A 25,601-nucleotide genomic window follows, 5' to 3' on the forward strand; every position below is an offset into this window, starting at 1 on the left:
TGTCCTGACCATTTTTGTAGAAAAAGTGATCCAGGCAGCACAGTGAACTATGGACTGGAGTGGGGAGAGACAGGAGACTGGGAGGTCAGCAAGGAGACTGATGCAGTAATCCAGGAGTGATAGGATGAGCGATGGTAGTAATGTAGTAGCAGTTTGAATGGAGAGGAAAGGGCGGATTTTAGCGATGTTAGGAAGGTGGAACCGACGGGATTTAGTGATGGATTGAATACGTGGGTGGAATGACAGGGAGGATTCAAGGTCAGGGTGGAGTTCAGGCCGGGGTGGGAAGCGTGGAAGTAGTCGTTGTCCAGTACTGGGGAGAATCCTGATGGGCCTCAAAATTGCCGGCCACCAGCAGGATCCAGCTGTGGCCAGGATTCAAGACTCCCCGAGGGAGCAGCAATGACCAGGGTACAGAGACGAGAAACTGTTTACCAGAATTTATGAAATTAAAAAATAATCAGGAATGTTAACGCCACCTTGAAGTTTCAGTCTTCAAGAATCTCACCCAACAGGCTGAGGTCACTCTGATTCATTCATTCAATCGTATTTATTGAACGCTTGCTGTGTGCAAAGCACTTTACTAAGAACTTGGGAGAGAACAGTACAACAACAAAACAGACACTCCCTGTCCACAGCGAGCTCACGGTCTACAGGGAGAGACAGCCATTAATATAAATAAATAAATGAAGAAATTGCAGAGCTATACATATGTGTTGTGGGGATGGGAAGGAGGATGAATGAAGGGAGCTAGTCAGGGCGATGCAGAAGGGAGTGGGAGAAGAGGAGGGGAGGGCTTACTCAGGGAAGCCTTCTTGGAGGAGATGGGCCTTCAATAAGGCTTTGAAGGGGGGACGAGCAATTATCTGTCTGATATGAGGAGGGAAGGTGTGTCAGGCCAGAGGTAGGATGTGGCCAAGAGGTCAGTGGCGAGATAGATGAAATCGAGGTACAGTGAGAAGGTTAGTATTAGAGGAAAAAAGTGTGTGGGCTGGGTTATAATAAGAGAGAAGAGAGGTGAGGTAGAAGGGGGCCAGGTGATTGAGCAATTTAAAGCCAATGGTGAGGAATGTTTGTTTGATGTGGAGGTGGATGGGCAACCAGTGGACTTTCTTGAGGAATGGGGAAACACGGTCTGAACATTTTTTAAGAAAAATGATCCGGGCAGCAGAGTGGAGTATGGACTGGAGCGGAGAGAGACAGGAGGCAGGGAGGTCAGCAAGGAGGCCGATGTAATAATCAAGGTGGAATACTATAAGTGCTTTTTATTGATGTAGTAGCAGTTAGGACGGAGAGGATGGGGTGGATTTTAGCAATGTTCTGAAGGTAGGATGGACAGTCTTTACTGATTACTTGAATATGAGGGTTGAATGAGAGAGAGGAATTTAGGATAATGCCAAGGTTACGGGCTTGTGAGACACGGAAGGATGATGATGATGATGATGATGGCATTTATTAAGCACTTACTATGTGCAAAGCACTGTTCTAAGCACTGGGGAGGTTACAAGGTGATCAGGTTGTCCCACGGGGGGCTCACAGTCTTAATCCCCATTTTACAGATTAGGTAACCGAGGCACAGAGAAGTTAAGTGACTTGCCCAAAGCTGACAGTTGGCAGAGCTGGGATTTGAACCCATGACCTCTGACTCCAAAGCCCGTGCTCTTTCCATTGAGCCGCACTGTGCCGTCAACAGGGATGGGAAAGCAAGCAGGAGGATAGGTTTTGGTGGGAAGATAAGAAGTTCGGTTTTAGCCATACTAAGTTTGATGTGACGGTAGGACATCGAAGTAGAGATGTCTTGAAGGCAGGAGAAGATGTGAGATTGCAGAGAGGGAGAGAGATCAGGGCTGGAGATGGAGATTTGGGAATCATCCATATAGAGGTGGTAGTTGAAGTCATGGGAGTGAATGAGTTCTCCAAGGGAGTGGGTGTGGATGGAGAATAGAAGGGGACCCAGAACTGAACCTCCAGGGATACCCACAGCTGGGGGATGGGAGGCAGAGGAAGAGCCCGTGAAGGAAATTGAGTGGCCAGAGAGATAGGAGGAGAACCAGGAGAGGACAGTGTCAGGGAAGCCAAGGTTGGATAATGTTTCCAGCTGAAGGGGGTGATTGACAGTGTCAAAGGCAGCTGAGAGGTCGAGGAGGATTAGGATGGAGTAGAGGCCATTGGATTTGGCAAGAAGGAGCTCACTGGTGACCTTCGAGAGGGCAGTTTCTGTGGAGTGAAGGGGACAGAAGCCACGTTGGAGGGAGTCAAGGAGAGAATTGGAGGAGGAGAGAAACTTGAGACTGCAGGTGTAGACAGCTCGCTCAAGGAGTTTAGAGAGGAATGGTAGGAGGGAGCAGGAACGATAACTGGACTTCCCAAGTGCTTAATACAGTGCTCTGCACACAGTAAGTGCTCAATAAATACGACTGAATGAATGAATGAATGGAGGGAGCTATTGGGTAGAGGGAGGGGTTTTTTTTAGGATAAGGGAGATATAGACATGTTTAAAAGCAGTGGGGAAAAAGCCAATGGGAAGTGAATAGTTGAAAATGGCAGTTAGGCAGAGAAGACGGGATGGGGCAAGTGTTTCGGTGCAAAGGAATGGGGGAGACCGTCCCCATTCCGGACAATGGCCTTCCAGTGGAGGGGGCAGGAATGCTCGTGGTCGTTGACAGGGCAGAAGCTGCCCTAATGTGACAGTCTCACCGGAGAGATTGAGGATGACTCCATAACCAGCACGGGGGCAGGGGAGGCCACCTCGCTTACCCGCAGAGGCCATCAGGAGAGACTGGAGTCGGGTAGCAAAGTTATTATAGAAAGGGAAAAGTGACCAGCTGAATTGTGTCAGATTCTGAACACTGGTGCCATTATGATAATAATAATGATGGTATTTGTTAAGTGCTTACTATGTGCACAGCACTGTTCTAAGCGTCGAGAACATAGAAGCATAGAGAAATAAGAACATGGGACTCTAACGATAAAGTCATCAGTGTAGGGTCATACATGCAGGCTTTATACCAAAGAGAGTCATGACTAATTTGGGGGACATGGAAACATTTAAGGGCCATGGTACCTTCCAGACTGCTGAACTGACTGGAGAGAGCTTCTGGACTTGGCCACACCGTTTCCAAGGGGCAAGACCTTCAGTCGTACCATTTCAGGGATGGAGTCTCCTGCCACGTGAGAAGAGGACTGGTCTTTCCCCAGGTCCAACCTTCCTTGAGGCTCAGAACTGGCCTCAACTGGATAAAGTACTGCCTAGCCCTGAGCTTGGTTACCTCAGGATAATTGTCTACCGGGCCAGATTGTCGTTTCAAACGAGAATTGCATCCTTTGAAAAATACAGAAGATTCACAACAGCAAACAGTGGTTGACCCCATAGCCGTGGGAATTCAATCTGCAAAATCAAAAGGATTTTTTTTTAATCCAGGGATCTACCTGCCACGGGGGAAGTATCGATTATGAAATAGACACTCACCAACTGACAATTAGACCTGGGCATGCGATGCCAAGCGTTTCTGACCTAGCTAGTTGGAGCTGCTTGACAGCTCCAGCTAGCTCTGTTCCATACTCCCTCGGAAATTTTGGTAAAGCATCCTGAAGGAAAATGTTGCAGAGGCTGCTCTGTTACGTTAGGAATTGCTTCCTAGAACCGAAAAGGATTCCGGGAACTAGTTCCTCAAAGCTCTGGGCCTCCCATTCTGTGGAACCCAATAGCAACCAATAACTAAAAGTTGTTGAAAAGTTTCTGCCTCATCTTCCTGAGGAAAATTTAAGGGCATGTGGAGTGCTCACCTTGCTGCTCTCCTGCTACAATCCAGTCCACACACTTCATTCCTCTACCTTCTCACTCTTACTCACGTACTGCTTCTGACCTGGAACGCCCTCCTTCTTCATATCTGACAGACAATTACTCTCCCCACCTTCAAAGCCTTATTAAGGCCCATCTCCTCCAAGGGGCGAGAAGCAGCGTGGCTCAGTGGAAAAAGCCCGGGCTTTGGAGTCAGAGGTCATGAGTTCAAGTCCCGGCTCTGCCACTTGTCAGCTGTGTGACTTTGGGCAAGTCACTTATCTTCTCTGTGCCTCAGTTCCCCCATCTGTAAAATGGGGATTAAGACTGTGAGCCTCCCGTGGGACAACCTGATCACCCTGTAACCTCCCCAGCGCTTAGAACAGTGCTTTGCACATAGTAAGCGCTTAATAAATGCCATTATTATTATTGACTAAGCCCTCCTTTCTTCTCCTCCCTCTCCCTTCTGTGTCACCTGACTTGCCTCCTTTATTCATCCTCCTTCCCAGCCCTACAGCACTTACATACACATCTGTAATTTATGTATTTATATTGATGTCCATCTCCCCCTCTACACTGTAAGCTCGTTGTGGGCAGGGAATGTGTCTATTATATTATCGTATTGTCTTCTCCTAAGCACTTAGCACAGTGCTCTACACACAGTAAGCGATCCATAAATACGATAAATACGATTGACTGTCAGCTCACTGTGGGAAGGGAACGTATCTGTTATATTGTACTCTCCCAAGTGTTTATTCAGTGCTCTGCACACAGCAAGCGCTCAATAAATAGGACTGACTGTCTGATCGACCCTTCCAGATCATCATGCGGAAACTCATCGCAGTCCTGTGATAAGGTCCATGTAGCGTTATACCTGCCCTGGCCCTCATTTCCAAAGACGGCTCCTGAAGATGAAGGATCCTATCCAACATATGTGGAAAACCTAATGCAGCACCAATTCTCTCTTCTGCACGTTTAGCCCATAACTCTAATGATTGATCAATCAACCGATCAATTGTATTGATTGAGTGCTTGCTGTGTCCAGAGCGCTGTGCTAAGCCCTTGGGAGAGTACAATATAACAATACAACAGAGAAGCAGAGTGGCTCAGTAGAAAGAGCCCGGGCTTTGGGGTCAGAGGTCGTGGGTTCTAATTCCGGCTCCGCCAATTGTCAGCTGTGTGACTTTGGGCAAGTCACTTAACTTCTCTGTGCCTCAGTTACCTCATCTGTAAAATGGGGATTAAGACTGTGAGCCCCCTGTGGGACAACCTGATCGCCTGGTAACCTCCCCAGTGCTTAGAACAGGGCTTTGCACACAATAAGTGCTTAATAAATGCCATTATCATTATTATTATTATTATTATACAACAATACAACAGAGAAGCAGAGTGGCTCAGTAGAAAGAGCCCGGGCTTTGGAATCAGAGGTCATGGGTTCAAATCCCGGCTCCATCAATTGTCAGCTATGTGACTTTGGGCAAGTCACTTAACTTCTCTGTGCCTCAGTTACCTCATCTGTAAAATGGGGATTAAGACTGTGAACCCCCCTGTGGGACAACCTGATCTCCTTGTAACCTCCCCAGCACTTAGAACAGGGCTTTGCACACAGTAAGTGCTTAATAAATGCCATTATTATTATTATTATTATTATTATTATTACAATACAACAATACAACAGAGAAGCAGCATGGCTCAGTAGAAAGAGCCCGGGCTTTGGAATCAGAGGTCATGGGTTCAAATCCCGGCTCCACCACTTGTCAGCTGTGTGACTTTGGGCAAGTCACTTAACTTCTCTGTGCCTCGGTTACCTCATCTGTAAAATGGGTATTAAGACTGTGAGCCCCCTGTGGGACAACTGATCACCTTGTAACCTCCCCAGCACTTAGAACAGGGTTTTGCATGCAGTAAGCACTTAATAAATGCCATTATTATTATTGTTATTATTAAACAAGCACATTCCCTGCCCACAACGAGCTTACAGTCTAGAGGCAGGGAGACAGATATCAATACCAATAAATAAATTTCAGATACGTACATAAGTGCTGTGGGGCTCGGGGGGGGCGGAGGAGGGAAGAGCAAAGGGATCAAGTCAGGGCGACGTGGAAGGGAGTGGGAGATGGGGAAAGGCAGGGCTTAGTCTGGGAAGGCATCTTGGAGGAGATGTGCCTTCGATAAGGCTTTGAACGGGGGGAGAGTCATTGTTTGTTGGATTTGAGGAGGCCCACACTCCCCTCACTGTCAACTATCTTGTCGACTGTACGCTATCTTGTCCATATTTACTATTCTATTTATTTTGTTAATGATGTGCATCTAGCTTTAATTCTATTTGTTCTGACGACTTGACACCTGTCCACATGTTTTCTTTTGTTGTCTGTCTCCCCCTTCTAGACTGTGAGCCCTTTGTTGGGTAGGGACCGTCTCTATATGTTGCCAACTTGGACTTCCCAAGCACTTAGAACAGTGCTGTGCACACAGTAAGCGCTCAGTAAATACGATTGAATGAATGAGGATTGATTTACCCATCTCTGTGCCAAAGGTGGCCGTTGGAGACATCCCTGCCCTGGAACAAGACGCCCAGAGAGCCCACGGCAGATAAAGGGTTTTATGTGTTTGTTTTATATTATTTGTTAAGCGCTTACTATGTGTCAAACACTGTTCTAAGTGACAGGATGGATACAAGTCAATTAAATTGGACACAATCCCTGATCCACTTGGGGCTCCCAGTCAAAGCAGGAGGGAAATCAGGAGAACGGGAGAGCAGAAAAGTTAAGTAACTTGCCCAAAGTCACCCAGGAAGCAATTGGCAGAATCAGCTGTCTTTTAGACTGTGAGCCCGTTGTTGGGTAATAATAATAATAATAATGATGGCATTTATTAGGCGCTTACTATGTGCAAAGCACTGTTCTAAGCGCTGGGGAGGTTACAAGGTGATCAGGTTGTCCCACGGGGGGGTTCACAGTTTTAATCCCCATTTTACAGATGAGGTCACTGAGGCACGGAGAAGTGAAGTGACTTGCCCAAAGTCACCCAGCTGACAATTGGCAGAGCCGGGATTTGAACCCATGACCTCTGACTCCAAACCCGGGCTCTTGCCACTGAGCCACGCTGCTTCTCCTGCACGGGTAGGGACCATCTCTATATGTTGCAGACTTGTACTTCCCAAGCGCTCCGTACAGTGTTCTGCACACAGTAAGTGCTCAACAAATACAATTGAATGAACCAGGATTAGAACCCAGGTCCTCTGACTCCCACGCCCGGGCTATTTAATAATAATAATAATGGTGGCATTTATTAAGCGCTTACTCTGTGCAAAGCACTGTTCTAAGCGCAGGGGAGGTTACAAGGTGATCAGGTTGTCCCACGTGGGGCTCACAGTCTTAATCCCCATTTTCCAGATGAGGGAACTGAGGCCCAAAGAAGTGAAGTGACTTGCCCAAAGTCACGCAGCTGACAAGTGGCGGAGCCGGGATTTGAACCCATGACCTCTGACTTCAAAGCCCGGGCTCTTTCCACTGAGCCACGCTGCTTCTCTACTAGGCCTATTTCTACTAGGCCCTGTGCTTGGCACATAGTAAGCGCTTAACAAATGCCAAAATTATTAAAATTATTATGGGTTTATCCCACACAGGGCCTGAAGCCGGACTCTTCTTCCACCTTTTCCTCCCTTGGGAGCGGGCAGGGAAGCTTGTAGATGCCCGGGGGTTACGGGAAAGAGAACAGCAACTGGGTAAAGCCCAGTTCTGGATACCGAGGAGAGTTTCCAAGAGAGAAGCCAAGGTCATCCGGGCTCTTGCCTTCCGGCTTAAAATCTAACGGTGGAGACAGGAGTGTTGACGGAGCTCGGTGGGATAAAAATCCAGGCCCCTGCTGCCAACAACACTGTCATAAAAGGGAATGAAGAAGTATCACTCCTTTCTGGGAACGTTTCCCAGACAACGTTCACTCTCTTCCTCAGTCTCTCGCTCCTCTCACCCCGCCAAGAACGTAGGTCCTAACACTTTCACCCAAGATCAAGAAAACCTGTGTAATTATTGAAGCGAACTAATTTGGATTTCACTTTCCTTTCCCTGTTCTGTCTGTATTCAATTTTAATTAGTGTGGCTAAGCCTACTGTGAGGGATTTGAGCATGCCTGCAGCAACCAGGAAATTTTTTTCCCGGTTCCTCTGCCATTAACCCCGATTGACCCCACTTCCCCAGAACGCCCCCGGGATAAGAGTTATAATCCCGCGGAATGGAACTATGCTCCGGCCCGTTTCCGAGAGCCGCCGTCCTAAGGAGGACTAGCACCGAGAGTAATATATGGACACAAGTGGAGGAAACACATTATTGTTATTATTATTATGGTATTTGTTAAGCGCTTACTAGTCATTCATTCATTCAGTCGTATTTATTGAGCGCTTACTGTGTGCAGAGCACTGTACTAAGCGCTTGGGAAGTACAAATTGGCAACGTATACTATGTGCCAAGCACTTTTCTAAGCACTGGAGGAGATAAAAGGTAATCAAGATAAAAGGTAGGGGAAGCAGCATAGTTCAGTGGGAAGAGCACGGGCTTTGGAGTCAGAGGTCAGGGGTTCAAATCCTGGCTCCAGCAGCTGTCAGCTGTGTGACTTTGGGCCATTCACTTAACTTCTCTGTGCCTCAGTTACCTCATCTGTAAAATGGGGATTAAGAGTGTGAGCTCCCCGTGGGACAACCTGATCACCTTGTAACCTCCCCAGCGCTTAGAACAGTGCTTTGCACATTGCAAGCACTTAATAAATGCCATTATTATCATTATTATTATTAATCAGATTGTCCCAGGTGGGACTCCCAATCCCCATTTGAGAGATGAGGTAACAGGGACGGAGAAGTTAAGTGACTTGCCCAAGGTCACACAGCAGACAAGTGGTGGAGCAGAATTAGAACCCATGTCTGTGTCCACATAAAATCCACTAGCTGGGCAGTGTGCTAAGCACCTGGACTAAGTTTTGAGAAGGATTGAAGATACAGAAGGTAGTAACTGGAAGCATCATGACCTAGTGGTTAAAACACAGAGCCTGGAAACCAAAAGGACCCGGGTTTTTGTTTTTTTAATGGTATTTGTTAAGCACTTACTTAGAACAGTGCTTTGCACATAGTAAGCGCTTAATAAATGCTGTTATTATTATTATTATGTGCCAGGTACTGTACTAAGCACTGGGATGGATTCAAGCAAATCAGGTTGGACACAGTCCCTGCCCCACGTGGGGCTCACAGTCTCAGTCCCCATTTTACAGGTGAGGCAACTGAGGCCCAGAGAAGTGACGTGAGTTGCCCAAGGTCACACAGCAGACAGGTGGCAGAGCCGGGATTAGAATCTATGACTTTCTCACTCCCAGGCCTGTGGTCTATCCACTCTGCCAAGCTGCTTCCGGCGCTTAGAACAGTGCTTTGCACATAGTAAGTGCTTAACAAATACCATCATTATTATTCCCTGGTTCTAATCCCATTTGTCTGCTGTGTGACCTTGGGCAAGTCACTTCACTTCTCTGGGCCTCAGTTACCTCATCTGTAAAATGGGGATAAAGATGGCGATGCATCCAACCTGATTTGCTTGTATCTACCCCAGAGCTTAGTACAGTGCCTGGCCCATAGTAAGCGCTTAACAAATACCATTTAAAAAAAAAAAATGGGATGGATGGGTGGATCTGGATTCAGGAGGGCTAATCTCAGAAGGCTCCCCGGAGTAAATTCGGAGTAGGACAGAGTCAATCCAAAGGAAAGGAGGGCTCATGTTTGGTAGAGAGTGAGGAGAGACTAACTTGACTGTGAGCCCACTGTTGGGTAGGGACTGTCCCTATATGTTGCCAATTTGTACTTCCTTAGCGCTTAGTACAGTGCTCTGCACATACTAAGTGCTCAATAAATACGATTGATGATGATGATGATGAGAGAAGGACTAGGAAGTGAGGGCCAGTGGATGGAGTAGATTGGCAATATGTAGCAGGAAGCAGTGGACAGTCCGGTCAATCTGTGACCTTTGGATTCTTGACATTGTCCTCATATCCAACCCCTCAGTGCTTATATACATTTCCTTAAATTATATGTTATAAATTATTTATTCATATCAATCACATATCAATCATACATATCAATCATATCAATTTATAGCTCTTTTCCTCCCTTCAAAGCCCTCCTGAGAGCTCACCTCCTCCAAGAGACCTTCCCGGACTGAGCCCCCTTTTTCCCCTCCTCCTCCCCCCACCCTACCTCCTTCCCCTCCCCGCAGCACTTGTGTATATATTTGTACAGATTTATTACTCCATTTATTTTACTTGTACATATTTACCCTTGTATTTATCTTGTTAATGATGTGCATATAGCTTTAATTCTATTTGTTCTGACGACTTTGACACCTGTCGACATGTTTTGTTTTGTTGTCCGTCTCCCCCTTCTAGACTGTGAGCCCGTTGTTGGGTAGGGACCGTCTCTATATGTTGCCAACTTGTACTTCCCAAGCGCTTAGTACGATGCTCTGCAAACAGTCAGCGCTCAATAAATACGATTGAATGAATGAGAGAACTCCAGAGTTGTAAGAGCCATGGAAGGAAGGGCATGAGGTTAGTTTACAATCCCAGGGGGATATTCTTTTTCGACCCGGATCACGCCGAGGCCTGTTTCAGTGATTTCGGATGCCGTGCCAAGATGCCTAATTCTGCTGTGTTTCCTCCCTCCCTCCCCAACTCCCCTTAGGTATCGAGTGGTGGTCTCCTATCCTCCTCAGAGCGAAGCCGAGATCGAACTGAAAGAGGGAGACATCGTGTTTGTGCACAAAAAGCGAGAGGATGGTTGGTTCAAGGGGACGTTACAGCGCAGTGGCAGGACAGGCCTCTTCCCCGGCAGCTTTGTCGAGAGCTTCTGAGGGGCCGGCTTTTCTTCCCCGGAGCTCACGCCTCTCCTTCCCAGGCGGCTTTCCGGAAGACAGGAAGGGCACCGCTGCCATGGCCTCCAAAGACCAACGCCCACCCCCCGGCCCGGGCCCTTCAGCTCCAGGGACGCCGAGCTCTGCCGTTGAATGTCCGGACCTGGGGCTGCCACAGATCGGGTTCCATCGGAGTTGCGCCTTCCTCCGGGAATCACAAAACTGAGGGGATGCACTTTCGGAAAGCCGTCGACGCGAGAGGAGGTATCGTTGGCCGACGGACGGACGAGAAGACTGACGCCTCGGCCTGAGTTTTTCACCCGAGCTGCGGAGAGCTCGTCTCCCGCCTATGCAAGATGGACTGGGAGCTTGTGGGAAGGGGGCGAGGGTGCTTGTCGTTGGAGCTGCGGGACATTCATTTGTCTGTGTTCAGGGAAGAGGGAGATCCGCGCGACCGCTCACGCCAGGTGCTGTCCTTCGGGCCCGGCTGGGTGGTGGGGGGAAAGGAGGAGGAAGGTCCAAATTGGTAGGGTCACCTTTTTCGAAATACCTCAGCCATCTGCAGCCTAATTCCATCAGCCAGAGCGGGGCTGACATCTTTATGCCTGCGGGCCATTTGGGTGGTATTCCACCAGACCACTCCTGGGCAGATCGGGAACGCACCGTGTGACTTTGGCCTTGGACCGGTGGACCAGAGTCCTCTGGTGCGTGACACCTCCCAGTGTGACACGGCGCAATCTCTGGTTTCTGCCCCTCGGTTTCTCTTCCCGCTGCTTTTTTTCGGACACGCCTTTGTACCGTAAACGCCACTCGACTTTCTATATTTCTAATAGGCCACACATTTCCTATTTTTCATACATCTGGTGCTTTTGTTTTTAAATGGGACATCAAACATGCAGGTGTTTTTATATTTTCCATATGAATTTCAGAATCAGCCAACACGTCCACACCTCAAGGTCAGAAACATTAGATAATGCCTCACTGAGCAAAAGAGAGAAATCGGTTTGGGTGGTAGTGGGGAGGAGAGGTTTGGAAAAAGCCAAAATGTTTGAGCCCATCTTAAAACCCCAGCACTGTGTCTAGACAGTGACAATTATTCAGGAATCGGGAGCGTTTCCAAAAGAGACAACTTTAATTGACTTTTTCATGGCAATAAAAAGAATACTGCAGGTTACAGCTAGTCCAGAATGGCTGGAATTTTCCTCTTCTCAAGTCAGAGAGAAAGTTTCAGCGGCTGTAATTAGCAGCATCAAAATGTGATTTCTCGCTGTGGACATATACAATTCTAACCACCATTCAGACTTATAATCCAGTTAAGGTTTAAAACAAAACAAAAAAAATCACCCTACATCAACCAGTGTAAACTTCCATTTACCTGGCGGCAATAAATATAAAGGAGGAGATTTGATTCTTCACCGAGGTCACGGCAGAGAAAAGTCTCATAGTGCATCTGTCGGGGGAAAGTCGGGGAAGAGAAGAGATGCTTTGATTCGGTGAGGCCCAAATCAAAAAGCATAAAGAGAATTTATTAATCATGATGTATCATCAGTGGTATTTATTGAGTGCTTACTGGGGGCAGAGCACTGTACTAAACGCTCGGGAGAGTACTGTTTCCTTGCGGCTCGCGGTGACTGGCTAGAAGCAGAAGTGGAAGGGATGATGATCTCATTAGAAGGAAGGGGTCCATATAATATGGAAGGGTTTTCTTCCACCCAAGCCACGGGTGGGCACGGGGCCTTAAAGAGTGACTGCTTACATTCGGCTCTAATCGTACAGAATAAATTTGTCCTTGGCAAAATGGAGCTCCTTGGCTCCCATGTGAGACAGACGGATTCCCGAAATCCAGTCCCCCCCCACCCAGGGTGGTCCATCTGAATATGAAAGCTGTGATTTTTCCGACTTATTTTGAGATGTTACCGAGGCTATTTGTGGCTGCCTCATTATAACTGAGGCCAAAGGGAGGCTGTTCCCCTACAGAGCAGCCCGCTTGGAAGTTGAGAACAGATTGAAGAGATGCGGTTCTGTAAACTTTTCAGATCAGCCGGCCTGCCTGTTAATTGCAGCCAGTAAATCCGGCATCATCGATGAAGAATCAGTCCATTGAAAGTGGGAAAAGGTCAAAAGAGCCGGGGGGGGTGGGGGTGGAGGCGGGTGTGTTCATTCATGTGTGTGGGTGCGTTTGTTGGTAAATAGCCAGTACTCATATGTGTGCTCTAATAAGCAGTCTGGGCCAAAGAAAGCTTGGGTAGTTGAAATGCCATACATCCCAAAGCCTCATTTGGCCCAGTAGCTTCTGCCTTTTTCCTTACCCCAAAATCCTACCAAAAAAAAGGAAAAAGCAACCTTTTCCCGGAGTGCTCAGAGGCAGCGAAAGTGGCTCCTGTAAAGTTGAATCTTCCCGACTTACCCCACCTCCATTGAGTGCGGGGGTGAAATGAGCAAAAAGGGTAACAGAGGAGGAGAAGGGAGAAGAGGAGGAGGGAAGAAGGGCAGGGTGACCCATCCCCTAGGTGATGGTCACTTGGTTTTCCCAGCCCGGATGGGCACAACTGAGGTTTCTGCCAATTGGCAGGTGTTCAGCTGGGGAGTTATCTTCTACCGTTTACTGTTCTGATTAAAAAGAAACGATAACAGAAAACCTTCTTGGTGACCGTGGGCAAAGGTCGTCCAAAACCTGAGCAGAAATCACCAGGAGACACACGATCCGCTGTGTGACTCCATCTGAGGTGTTCAGTACAGTGCTCTGTACGCAGTAAGTGCTCAATAAATACAACTGAATGAATGAAAGAATGAATCCAAGGACCAAAGCAATGTATGCGGCCTGGAAACCAGGCGTTTGAGGGATGTTCACTGCAATATCAGTAGTCAATCCATGGTAGTGATTGAGCGCTGTGTGCAGAGCACTGTGTTAAGCACTTGGGAAATCAATCAATCAATTATCAATAATTGGTATTTCCTGATGCAGAGTACTGTACTAAGTGATTGGGAGGATGCAATGCAAATTCCTGCCCTCAAGGAATTTATGGCTTAGAGGAAAAGTACAATATAATAGAGTTGGTAGGTATGATCCCTGATCTCAAGGACTTTACAATCTAGTGGAGCGGAATTTAAATCTCTGGTGAGAATGAGCACAAATATGACCCTTTGGTCATCCTGTCCTAAAAGTTGCCTATTTTCTTCGCGTCTGAAACATTGAAAGCATTTCTTGTCCTTGGCCGATGGTTCCGACTCAGGAGCGTTGTGCGTTTGGTGGTTAGGGTAATTTCTCCGTCTCGGCCGGCTCCGTTGGAGGGCTGATTTTTGGATCAGAGGGTGCTGGCGATGGAGTTCTAAGGCTGAGTGGGGTGGGTACCAACTTTGGCCCAACTGGAATCTGAACACGAAGGAAAATGCCACAGAGGGAGAGGGAAGGAGAGACAGAGACAGAGGCCGAGAAAGAGTAGATTCCCTATCCTTGCAAAAGCAGCAGCATTGCTCCGGAGGCCTGGTTCTGAAAATGCCAGAGTGCTGGACTCCGAGAGGTCTCGGCCGACTGACCTAGAACAATTCCCTCCGACTCTGCACAGCCCAGAGTGTGTTTTGTTTCTCTACGAATGTCAACAAGCGATTTAAGAACTCTTGACGCTGACGGTTGCAAGTGAACTACGATGACTGTGTTTTTGAGTCTTTAAATAAAATAAACATTGAAGCAATTTCAGATTGGGTGGACGGCTCTCCTTGGCAGTGAAAGTTCATTCACTCATTCATTCATTCAATCGTATTTATTGAGCGCTTACCGTGTGCAGAGCACTGTACTAAGCGCTTGGGAAGTACAGGTTTACAACATATAGAGACGGTCCCTACCCAACAGCGGGCTCAATCAATCAATCAATCAATCAATCGTATTTATTGAGCGCTTACTGTGTGCAGAGCACTGTACTAAGCGCTTGGGAAGTACAAGTCGGCAACATATAGAGGCAGTCCCTACCCAACAGCGGGCTCACAGTCTAGAAAGGGGAGACAGAGAACAAAACCAAACATACTAACAAAATAAAATAAATAGAATAGATATGTACAAGTAAGATAAATAAATAAATAGAGTAGTGAATATGTACAAACATACATACATATATACAGGTGCTGTGGGGAAGGGAAGGAGGAAAGATGGGGGGGGATGGAGAGGGGGACGAGGGGGAGAGGAAGGAAGGGGCTCAGTCTGGGAAGGCCTCCTGGAGGAGGTGAGCTCTCAGTAGGGCCTTGAAGGCTCACAGTCTAGAAGGGGGAGACCCATTCATTCATTCATTCAATCGTATTTACTGAGTGCTTACTGTGTACAGAGCACTTCCCATACTAAGCGCTTGGGAAGTACAAGTTTACAACATATAGAGACGGTCCCTACCCAACAGCGGGCTCACAGTCTAGAAGTCACAGTCACCTTGTAACCTCCCCAGCGCTTAGAACAGTGCTGTGCACATAGTAAGAGCTTAATAAATGCCATTAAAAAAAATAACCAATGGTATTTACTGAGCACTTACTGAATGCAGAGCACTGTATAAAGCACTTGGGAGAATACAATACGAAAGAGTGGGTGAGTTCTCTGCCCACTGAGAATTTACAGGATAGCAGGGGAGACAGATGTTAGTATAAATTAGGAATTTACGTTTAGGAATGTAAGGAATTTAGGAATTGTACATAACTGCTGTGCGGCCGAGGGTGGGGCGACTATCAAAGGCCAACAAAATGCTTAACCCGCAAGATGGAAATGCATAATACGACACAGCACACATTTCTTGTCACCGCATCACAGGAAGACAGAGCTTCTAGAAGAGGATAAGGCTGCACTCTGAAAGGAGGCTCGAGAAGTAGCCTCCTTAGAGTCAGAGGACCTGGGTTCTAATCCCAGCTCCATCCAGCTCTCCTACGTGTCCTTGGGCAAGTCACTTAACTTCTCCGTGCCTCACTTTCCCCATCTGTAAAATGGGGATCCAATACCCAGTCTTCCTCCTACTTAGACTACCCGTCCCATGTGGGTCTGGGACTGTGTCCGACCTCATTAGCTTGTATCTACCCCAAGGCTCTGTAACAAAACATATTAACTTGGGCACATAGTGAGAACTTAACCAATACCGACATTATTAATATTATTATTATTATTAGATCAAGTGATGAGTACTGTTAAGCTCCTTGTGGGCAGGGAATGTGTTTGTTATTCATTCATTCATTCATTCATTCATTCAATCGTATTTATTGAGCACTTACTGCATGCAGAGCACTGTACTAAGCGCTTGCAAAGTACAATTCGGCAACAAATAGAGACTATCAGGGAGTTGGGCATGAGGACACAGGAGGAGAAGACCAGACCAGGCCACTGTCAGCTGCTTGGCTCAGTAGAAAGAGCCCGGGCTTTGGAGTCAGAGGTCATGGGTTCAAATCCCAACTTGGCCAACTGTCAGCTGCGTGACTTTGCGCAAGTCACTTCACTTCTCTGGGCCTCAGTTACCTCATCTGTAAAATGGGGATGAAGACTGTGAGCCCCCCCTGGGGCAACCTGATCACCTTGTAACCTCCCCAGCACTTAGAACAGTGCCTTGCACATAGTAAGCGCTTAATAAATTCCATCATTAGTACCGTGAAATCAGGTGAGCTTAGTACAGTGCCTGCCACATAGTAAGCGATTAACAAATACTATTCTTATCATTTTTGTTGTTGTTATTATCGTTACATCTTAATAAGCCAGGAACAAGAACCATTACAGAATCATTTTCCCATTAAGTGATTGCATGGACTGCTTAACTGTGGTTTTTTTTCTCTTTGTTTTGGTTGTTTTATGGTATTTACTATACACTAAGCACTGTACCAATCAGTCGATCAATCAAGTGTATTTATTGAGCGCTTACTGTGTGCAGAGCACTGTACTAAGCACTTGGGAGACACATAATATAACAATATTACAGACACGTTCCCTGACCACACCGAGCTGCTAAGCACTGGGGTAGATACAAGTTAATGATAATGATGGTATTTATTGAGCACTTTCTATGTGCCAAGCACTTGAACAAAGCCCCCGGCCCTCACGTCTTAATCCCCATTTTACAGATGAGGTAACTGAGGCACAGAGAAGTTAAGCGACTTGCCCAAGGTCACAGAGCAGACAAGTGGCGGAGCCGGGATTAGAACCCAGGTCTTTCTGACTCCCATCCCCGAGATCTTTCCACTAGGCCACGCTCCTTCTTGCCTGATTTTGAATCAGGAATTGACCCTGGGAGAAGCAGTAAGGACCTAGTGGAAAGAGCTCGGGCCTTGAAGTAAGAGGATCTTTGTTCTAATCCCAACTCCACCACTTTCCTGATGTGTGACCTTGGGCAAGCCACGGCATTGCTCTGGGCCTCAGTTTCCTCATCTGTAAAATGGGGATGCAATACCTGTTTGGGTTCAGCGAAAGGTACAACCAGTTGGCTTTTCTGACTGTGAGCCCACTGTTGGGTAAGGACTGTCTCTATATGTTGCCAGTTTGTACTTCCCAAGCGCTTAGTACAGTGCTCTGCACATAGTAAGCGCTCAATAAATACGATTGATGATGATGATGATTTCAAAAATCCCAATTTAGCCTTTCTTTCTCCTGAGACTTGAGTACCCCTCAGGTTGGCTGTTGGTGGCCATGGCTACCGCCATTTGGAAACACAACGGCAAAGACTGTGAGCCCACTGTTGGGTAAGGACTGTCTCTATATGTTGCCAACTTGTACTTCCCAAGCGCTTAGTACAGTGCTCTGCATACAGTAAGCGCTCAATACATATGATTGATTGATTGATTCACTCTATCGCCTCCAATTATAACACTGGTGCGGCAAAGTGGAGAACACTCCTCTGGAAAACAACACAGCTCTTTACAAACCTCCGTTCACAATACCCTCATCCAGGGAGGGGAAAGAACATTATGGGAACTAGACAGGTAAAGTGTGTTGTCTTTTAGTCATTCAGTCATTCAATCGTATTTATTGAGCACTTACTGTGTGCAGAGCACTGTACTAAGCGCTTGGGAAGTACAAGTTGGCAACATATAGAGACAATCCCTACCCAACAGTGGGCTCACAGTCTAGAATCAATCAATCAAATTTACTGAGCGCTTACTGTGCACAGAGCATTTACTAAACGTGTGGGAGAGTAGCGCTTAGAACAGTGCTCAGCGCTTAGAACAGTGCTTTGCAAATAGTAAGCACTTAATAAATGTCATCTTTATTTTTATTATTATTATAACAGAACTGGTCGATATGTACCCTGCCCCAATGAATTTAACAGTCTTAGGTGACATTTAACCAGGCTGGATTTGTAGAATCTGGCATGAGGGAATGTGTTTTATTACTTAATTTCTTTCCTTAGGAAGCAGAGCCTCCATATTTAGAGAAGCAGCATGGCTCAGTGGAAAGAGCACGGGCTTTGGAATCAGAGGTCATGGGTTCAAATCCCGGCTCCGCCAATTGTCAGCTGTGTGACTTGGGGCAAGTCACTTAACTTCTCTGTGCCTCAGTTACCTCATCTGGAAAATGGTGATTAAAACTGTGAGCCCCATGTGGGACTAGACTGTGAGCCCAGTGTTGGGTAGGGACCGTCTCTACATGTTGCCAAATTGTACTTCCCAAGTGCTTAGTACAGTGCTCTGCACACAGTAAGCGCTCAATAAATACGATTGAATGAATGAATGACAACCTGATCACCTTGTAACCTCCCCAGCGCTTAGAACAGTGCTTTGCACATAGTAAGTGCTTAATAAATGCCATTATTATTATTATTATTAAACAGCTTCCTGTTCATTATAAGTCATGACTCATAACTGACTTCTAGGAATATCTTAGTCAACACCGATTTGGGTGAATATGTATTTATGTCACGATGCCTAAATTGATCACCCCAGGAAGCCCTGGTTATAAAACACATTTACAATAATGGTGGTGGAGGTTGTGGTGGTGTGTGTACTTGTGTTCAATCAGTAGTATTAACTGAGCACTTACTGTGTGCAGGGTAATAATAATAATAATAATAATAATAATAATAATAATAATAATAACAATAATGGTATTTGTTAAGCACTCACTATGTGCAAAGCACTGTTCTAAGCACTGGGGAGGTTACAAGGTGATCAGGTTGTCCCACGGGGGGCTCACAGTTTTAATCCCCATTTTACAGATGAGGTAACAGAGGCACAGAGAAGTTGTGACTTGCCCAAAGTCACACAGCTGAGAGTTGGCCAAGTTGGGATTTGAACCCATGACCTCTGACTCCAAAACCTGTGCTCTTTGCGTTTGGGAGAGTACAATATAACAACGAACAGACACAATGCCTGCCCACAATGATCTCACAGTGTACGTGTGTGTGTGTGTGTGAGTGTTCTTCATTTTTGAAGAGAATATTAGTAGTGGACCCAAGCTGATGAAAAATCCAAATCACGATCCACAATCCATTCCCTGATACGAGCACAAAAAAATCAATTCCTTGCCGTACTATGTCTGCAGGATGTATCACTGTTTGAAACTGCGTCTTTGCAACTACGTTTCCTGAGTGCTCCACTCGAGGAGAAGCAGCGTGGCTCAGTGGAAAGAGCCCGGGCTTTGGAGTCAGAGGTCGTGGGTTCAACTCCCGGCTCCTCCAATTGTCAGCTGTGTGACTTTGGACTTTGTCACTTCACTTCTCTGTGCCTCAGTTACCTCATCTGTTAAATGGGGATTATGACTGTGAGCCCTCCGGGGGACAACCTAATCACCTTGTAACCTCCCCATTCAATCGTATTTATTGAGTGCTTACTGTGTGCAGAGCACTGTACTAAGCGCTTGGGAAGTACAAGTTGGCAGTGCTTTGCACATAGTAAGTGCTTAATAAATGCCATTATTATTATTATTGAGAACTACCCTGCCCCTGAGAGCCATAAAGCAACCTGTCTGCCACTGCTGCTGCCCTTAACAGTGAGCCCACTGTTGGGTAGGAACTGTCTCTATATGTTGCCAGCTTGTACTTCCCAGGCGCTTAGTACAGTGCTCTGCACACAGTAAGCACTCAATAAATATGATTGATTGATTGATTGACTTTCCTTCACTTTATCTTTAAAATGTTTGTTCTGCTCTCTCTACTTGTTTGGATCCCATTTTAGGTCAGCGCAAGGAGCTGCTTAGGTATCCTGCTCCCTGGAGCTGAACACCTTGATGATTCTGTTGATGATTTTGTCTCGACGATTCCAGGATCCAAGGAGTCAGCTGGGGTGTTTGAGAGCCCCCCACTCATTCCGAGCCGGAGGAGAATTTGGAATCAGGAATTTAAGCTTGGAGAAGCAGCGGGGCTAGTGGAAAGAGCACCGGCCTTAAAGTCAGAGCACCCAGGTTCTAATCCCGATTCCACCACTTGGCCACTGTGCGTGACCTTGAGCGAGTCACGTCCTTTCTCTGTGCCTCAGTTTCCTCATATGGAAAATTGAGAGATTCAATACCTGTGTCCTTCTCAGACCGTGAGCCCCGTGTGAGACAAGGATGGAATCCAACCTGATTATCATGGATCTATCCCATCATTTCAGGTGCAGCATTTCTAGCCCAGATTTCAGGAGGGAGGTACAGTCCTAGGCTGTGGGTAAGGGCATCGCTGAGGGAGAATGAAGCAGCAAGGCTTAGTGGATAAAGCATGGGCTTGGAAGTCAGAAGGTCATGGGTTCTAATCCCGCCTCCACCACTTGTCTGCTATGTGGCCTTGGGCGAGTCCACTTCTCTGGGCCTCAGTTACCTCACCAGTAAAATGGGGATTGAGACTGTGACCCCTCGCGGGACAGGGACTGTGTCCAACCCGATTTGCTTGTGTCCACCTCAGCTCTTAGTACAGTGCCTGGCACATAGTAAGTGCTTAACAAATGCCCCAGTTATTATTATTCTAATTCCTGTTCTAATTCCTGTTCTAATTGTCTGCTCTGTGACCTTGGGCCAACTGCTTCACTTCTCTGGGCCTCAGTTACGTCAGCAGCAGCGTGGCTCAGTGGAAAGAGCCCGGGCTTTGGAATCAGAGCTCATGGGTTCAAATCCTAGCTCTGCCACTTGTCAGCTGGGTGACTTTGGGCAAGTCACTTCACTTCTCTGGGCCTCAGTTCCCTCATCTGGAAAATGGGGATGAAGACTGTGAGCCCCCCGTGGGACAACCTGATCACCTTGTAACCTCCCCAGTGCTTAGAACAGTGCTTTGCATATAGTAAGCGCTTAATAAAAATGCCATCATCTGGAAAATGGGGATTGAGGTGGTGAGCCCCACATGGGACAGGGACAGGGAATTTGCTTGTATCCATCCCAGTGCTTAGTCGAGTGCCTGGTACATAGTAAGCGCTTAACAAATACCATGATTATTATCACTAATAGGAGCAGAGCAATTAGAGCAGATCAGAGGGAATTTGAAATAGCAGCCATCTTTCCAGTGCCTGGATTTTCTTCCAACAGTGCTCATTGTCACTTCCATTTATTTATATTGATGCCCGTCTACTTGTTTTGTCCTGTTCTCTGTCTCCCCGCTTCTAGACTGTGAGCCCGTTGTAGGGTAGAGATTGTCTCTATTTGTTGCCAACTTGTACTTTCCAAGCGCTTAGTACAGTGCTTTGCACACAGTAAGTGCTCAATAAAGAGAAGCAGTGTGGCTCAGTGGACAGAGCCCGGGCTTTGGAGTCAGTCGTCATGGGTTCAAATCCCGGATCTGCCAGTTGTCAGCTGTGTGACTTTGGGCAAATCATTTAACTTCGTCACTTAACTTCTCTGGGCCTCAGTTACCTCATCTGTAAAATGGGAATGAAGACTGTGAGCCCCCCGTGGGACAATCTGATCACCTTGTAAACTCCCCAGCGCTTAGAACAGTGCATTGCACATAGTAAGTGCTTAATAAATGCCATCATCATCAATAAATACAATTGATTGATTGATTGATTGAGTGCAGGAGGAGGAAGGGTTCCAAGATGAGGTCCGGGAGGGGGGCAAGAGAGCCAAGTTTGGTGAAAAGAATGGTGGTCAGGGTATGGGGCTTCCTACTCCAGAATCCCACCTCCTCGGGGTCACCTGCAGTTGGGGTGAGCCCACAACACGCTGCCTTGTTAGAGACCATTTGCGATCCCAATTTATTCATTTATTTTATTTGCACATATCTATTCTATTTATTTTATTTCGTTAGTATGTTTGGTTTTGTTCTCTGTCTCCCCCTTTTAGACTGTGAGCCCACTGTTGGGTAGGGACTGTCTCTATATGTCTCTATATGTTGCCAATTTGTACTTCCCAAGCGCTTAGTACAGTGCTCTGCACATAGTAAGCGCTCAATAAATACAATTGATTGATTGATTGATTGACGACAACAAGGAAGAGATGTTGCGAAGCCACTGATGGGCCGCTACTTGAGGAAGGTGATTGCGGTTCTGTGGGGGGCGAGCATGGAGGGAGGGATGGCTTTCCTTGTTCTATCAAGTAACGGGCCTGGACTAATCAGTGACTGCCACAGAGAGCCACAGCTGCCGTGCCTAAGGGAGAAAAAAGGTAAATTACACAAGGGCAGGTGGAGGTGGCATAGAGGGAAGCACCTGGGGCAGAAATCTGCAGAGAAGGAAACACACTAAGAGCAGTAGAAAGCAGCAGCAGTTGGAAGCAGAAAGAAGAAGCATTGGCAGAACGGACTTCTTTGACACAGACTGGTATTGGACCCTTGGTGGAGTAGAGTAAGTGGGACAACCTGATCACCTTGTAACCTCCCCAGCTCTTAGAATGGTGCTTTGCACATAGAAAATGCTTAATAAATGCCATTATTATTATAATTGTGTGTGTATGTGTCACTCCCTTGCTGGTAAAACTAAGGAAAAACTTTCCACAGTAATAATAACAATAATAATGATAGCATTTATTAAGCGCTTACTATGTGCAAAGCACTGTTCTAAGCGCTGTGGAGGTTACAAGGTGATCACGTTGTCCCCCGGGGGGGCTCACAGTCTTAATCCCCATTTTATAGCTGAGGGAACTGAGGCACAGAGAAGTGAAGTGTCACACAGCTGACAATTGGCAGAGCTGGGATTTGAACCCATGACCTCCGCCTCCAAAGCCCATGCTTTTTTCACTGAGCCAGTAACCTTAGTGATCAGAGGGGTGGTTTGAATGTCTACTATGTTTCACTGAGACTTCCCTGGTTCAGGAAGGGCCTCATTGGTAATAATAATAATGATGATGGTATTTGGTAAGTGCTTGCTGTGTGTCAAGCACTGTTCCAAGTGCTGGGGGGGATACAAGGTGATCAGGTTGTCCCACGTGGGACTCACAGTCTTCATCCCCATTTTACAGCTGAGGTCACTGAGGCCCAGAGAAGTTAAGTGACTTGCCCAAAGTCACACAGCTGACCAGTGGTGGAGCTGGGATGAGAACCCACGTCCTCTGAATCCCAAGCCCGGGCTCTTTCCACTGAGCCACGTTACCAACTGGGGGCTCATGATACAACTCCTCACTGTCTTTCAACATTCACATCATCAGCTATGACCTAGTGGCAAGACCACAGCCTTGGGAGTCAGAGGATGCGGGTTCTTATCCTGGCTCTGCCGCTTATCTGCTGTGTGACCTTGGGCAAGTCACCTCACTGCTCTGTGCCTCAGTTACTGCACCTATAAAATAATGATTATGGTACTTGTTAAGCACTTATGTGCCAAGTGCTGGGGTAGATACAAGTTAGGTTGGACACAGTCCTGTCCCACATAGGGCTCACAGTCTTAATCCCCATTCTACAGATGAGGTAACTGAGGCCCAGTGAAGTGACTTTCCCAGGGTCACACAGCAGACTTGTGGTGGAGTTGGGATCAGAATCCATGACCTTTTGGCTCCCTGGCCAGTGCTCTATCCACTGAGCCACACTGCTTCTCTGTTGGGGATTAAGACTGAGTCCCATGTGGGACAACCTGATGACTTTGTAATAATAATTATGCTATTTAAGTGCTGACTATTTGTTAGGTACTGTACTAAGTGCTGGGGTGGATACAACCAAATCCGGATAGACACAGTCCCTGTCCCAGGTGGGCTCACAGTCTCAAATTCCCATTTTACAGATGAGGTAACCGAGGCCCAGTGAAGTGACTTGTCCGAGGTCACACAGCAGACAAGTGGCAGAGCTGGGATTAGAACCTACGACCTTTGACTCCCAAGCCTGTGTTCTTGCCACTAGGCCATGCTGCTTGTTGGTGGCTCATTGGAAAGAGCACGGGCTTTGGAGTCAGATGTTATGGGTTCAAATCCCAGCTCCTCCAATTGTCAGCTGTGTGACTTTGGGCAAGTCACTTCACTTCTCTGAGCCTCAGTTACCTTCATCTGTAAAATGGTGATTAAGACTGTGAATCCCAAGTGGGACAACCTGATCACCTTGTAGCCTCCCCAGCGCTTAGAACAGTGCTTTGCACACAGTAACAAATGCCATCATTATCAATCGCTTAGTACAGTGCTCTGCACATAGTAAGCGCTCAATAAATACGATTGATGATGATCTACCTCAGCACTTAGAACAGTGGTTGGCCCATACTAAGCGCATAACAAATATCATCATTATTATTATTATTATTATTACTAAATCCTACCTATCCTTTCTCCACCACACTTCCCATAACTGCCCTCCTTGGATTGTGAACCCCCTAATTCCAACCGCACATTCTCTCCCAGCTATTAGTTCAGTGCTCTGCACACAGCAAGTGCTTAATAAATATCATTACTGCTATTGCTGATGCCCAAATAACCACCATTCTGGTTCAGGCTCTTATCATATCATGGTTAGAACTACTGACTGAGCCTCCTCACTGACTTCCCCTCTCTCTGCCTCTCTCTCCCTCCATCCATCCTTCACAGTGCTGCCCAGCTCGTCTTGCCAAAATGTTTGCCGATCCCCATGTCTCCACACCTCAAAACCCCTCAGTGACTCCCCATTTTCCTCCATATCAAGGCAAAGTTCATGACCATTGTTTTCGTGGTTCTCCATTAGCTCTCCTTATATTATATAAGCTTCCTCTAGACAGTAAGCTCATTGTGGGCAGAGAATGTGTCCGTTTCTTGTTATATTGTACTCTCCCAGAACTCTGCACACAGTAAGTGCTCAATAAATACATTTGACTGTTTGACATTCATTCATTCAATCATATGAATTCATTCATTCATCCCCGCGTGGCTTAGTGGAAAGAGCAGGGGCTTGGGGGTCAGAGGTCGTGGGTTCTAATCCTGGCTCTGCCACTTGTCTGCTGTGTGACCTTGGGCAAGCCACTTCTCTGAGCCTCAGTGACCTCATCTGTAAAATGGGGATTAAGACTGTGAGCCCCATGTGGGACAACCTGATTATTATCTTGTATCTACCCCAGTGCTTAGAACAGTGCTTGGCACATCGTAAGCACTTAACAAATGCCATTATTATTATTATTATTGTTCCAATTATATGAATTCATTCATCTCAGCTGTCTTCATGCACTGCTCCCAGTGCACAATTTTCGCTCTTCCCAAATTCACCTTCTAATTGTATCTTGCTTTCAACTTCCAATATTCCCACCCTTGCTCCTGTAATCCCTTGCTTATGCTCTTCCCCAGGCCTGGTAATAATGATGACAATAATTTTTGTTAATAATCATATTAATAGTAATTATCATATAATATATATTATTGTTGTTGCTGTTATTACACTTAAGGGCTTACTATGTGCCAAGTATTACACTAAGTGCCGGGGTAGAGCCAGGATAATTAGGTTGGACAGAATCCCTGTCTCACATGAAACTCATAGTCTAAGAAGGAGGGAGAACAGGTATTTAATCCCCATTTTATAGACCAGGAAGCTGAGGCGCAGAGAAGTTAAATTCATTCATTCAGTCGTGTTTATTGAGTGCTTACTGTGTGCAGAGCACTGCACTAAGCGCTTGGGAAGTCCAAGTTGGCAACATATAGAGACGGTCCCTACCCA

At 46.6% G+C, this 25,601-nt stretch overlaps 1 protein-coding gene across 1 annotated transcript in view; it reads left to right on the top strand.

The window, feature by feature from the left end:
* Positions 1-12,198, top strand: part of SH3RF3 (SH3 domain containing ring finger 3) — a 397,785-nt gene extending 385,587 nt beyond the window's left edge. The window contains exon 16 of the mRNA XM_038742700.1: positions 10,497-12,198. Coding sequence (XP_038598628.1) covers positions 10,497-10,665 — 169 coding nt within the window. The 3' untranslated portion in view covers positions 10,666-12,198. The remainder of the gene's footprint in view (positions 1-10,496) is intronic.
* Positions 12,199-25,601: the final 13,403 nt, after the last annotated feature.

The sequence above is a fragment of the Tachyglossus aculeatus genome, chromosome 2 (genome assembly GCF_015852505.1).
Source record: "Tachyglossus aculeatus isolate mTacAcu1 chromosome 2, mTacAcu1.pri, whole genome shotgun sequence".
NCBI lineage: Eukaryota > Metazoa > Chordata > Mammalia > Monotremata > Tachyglossidae > Tachyglossus > Tachyglossus aculeatus.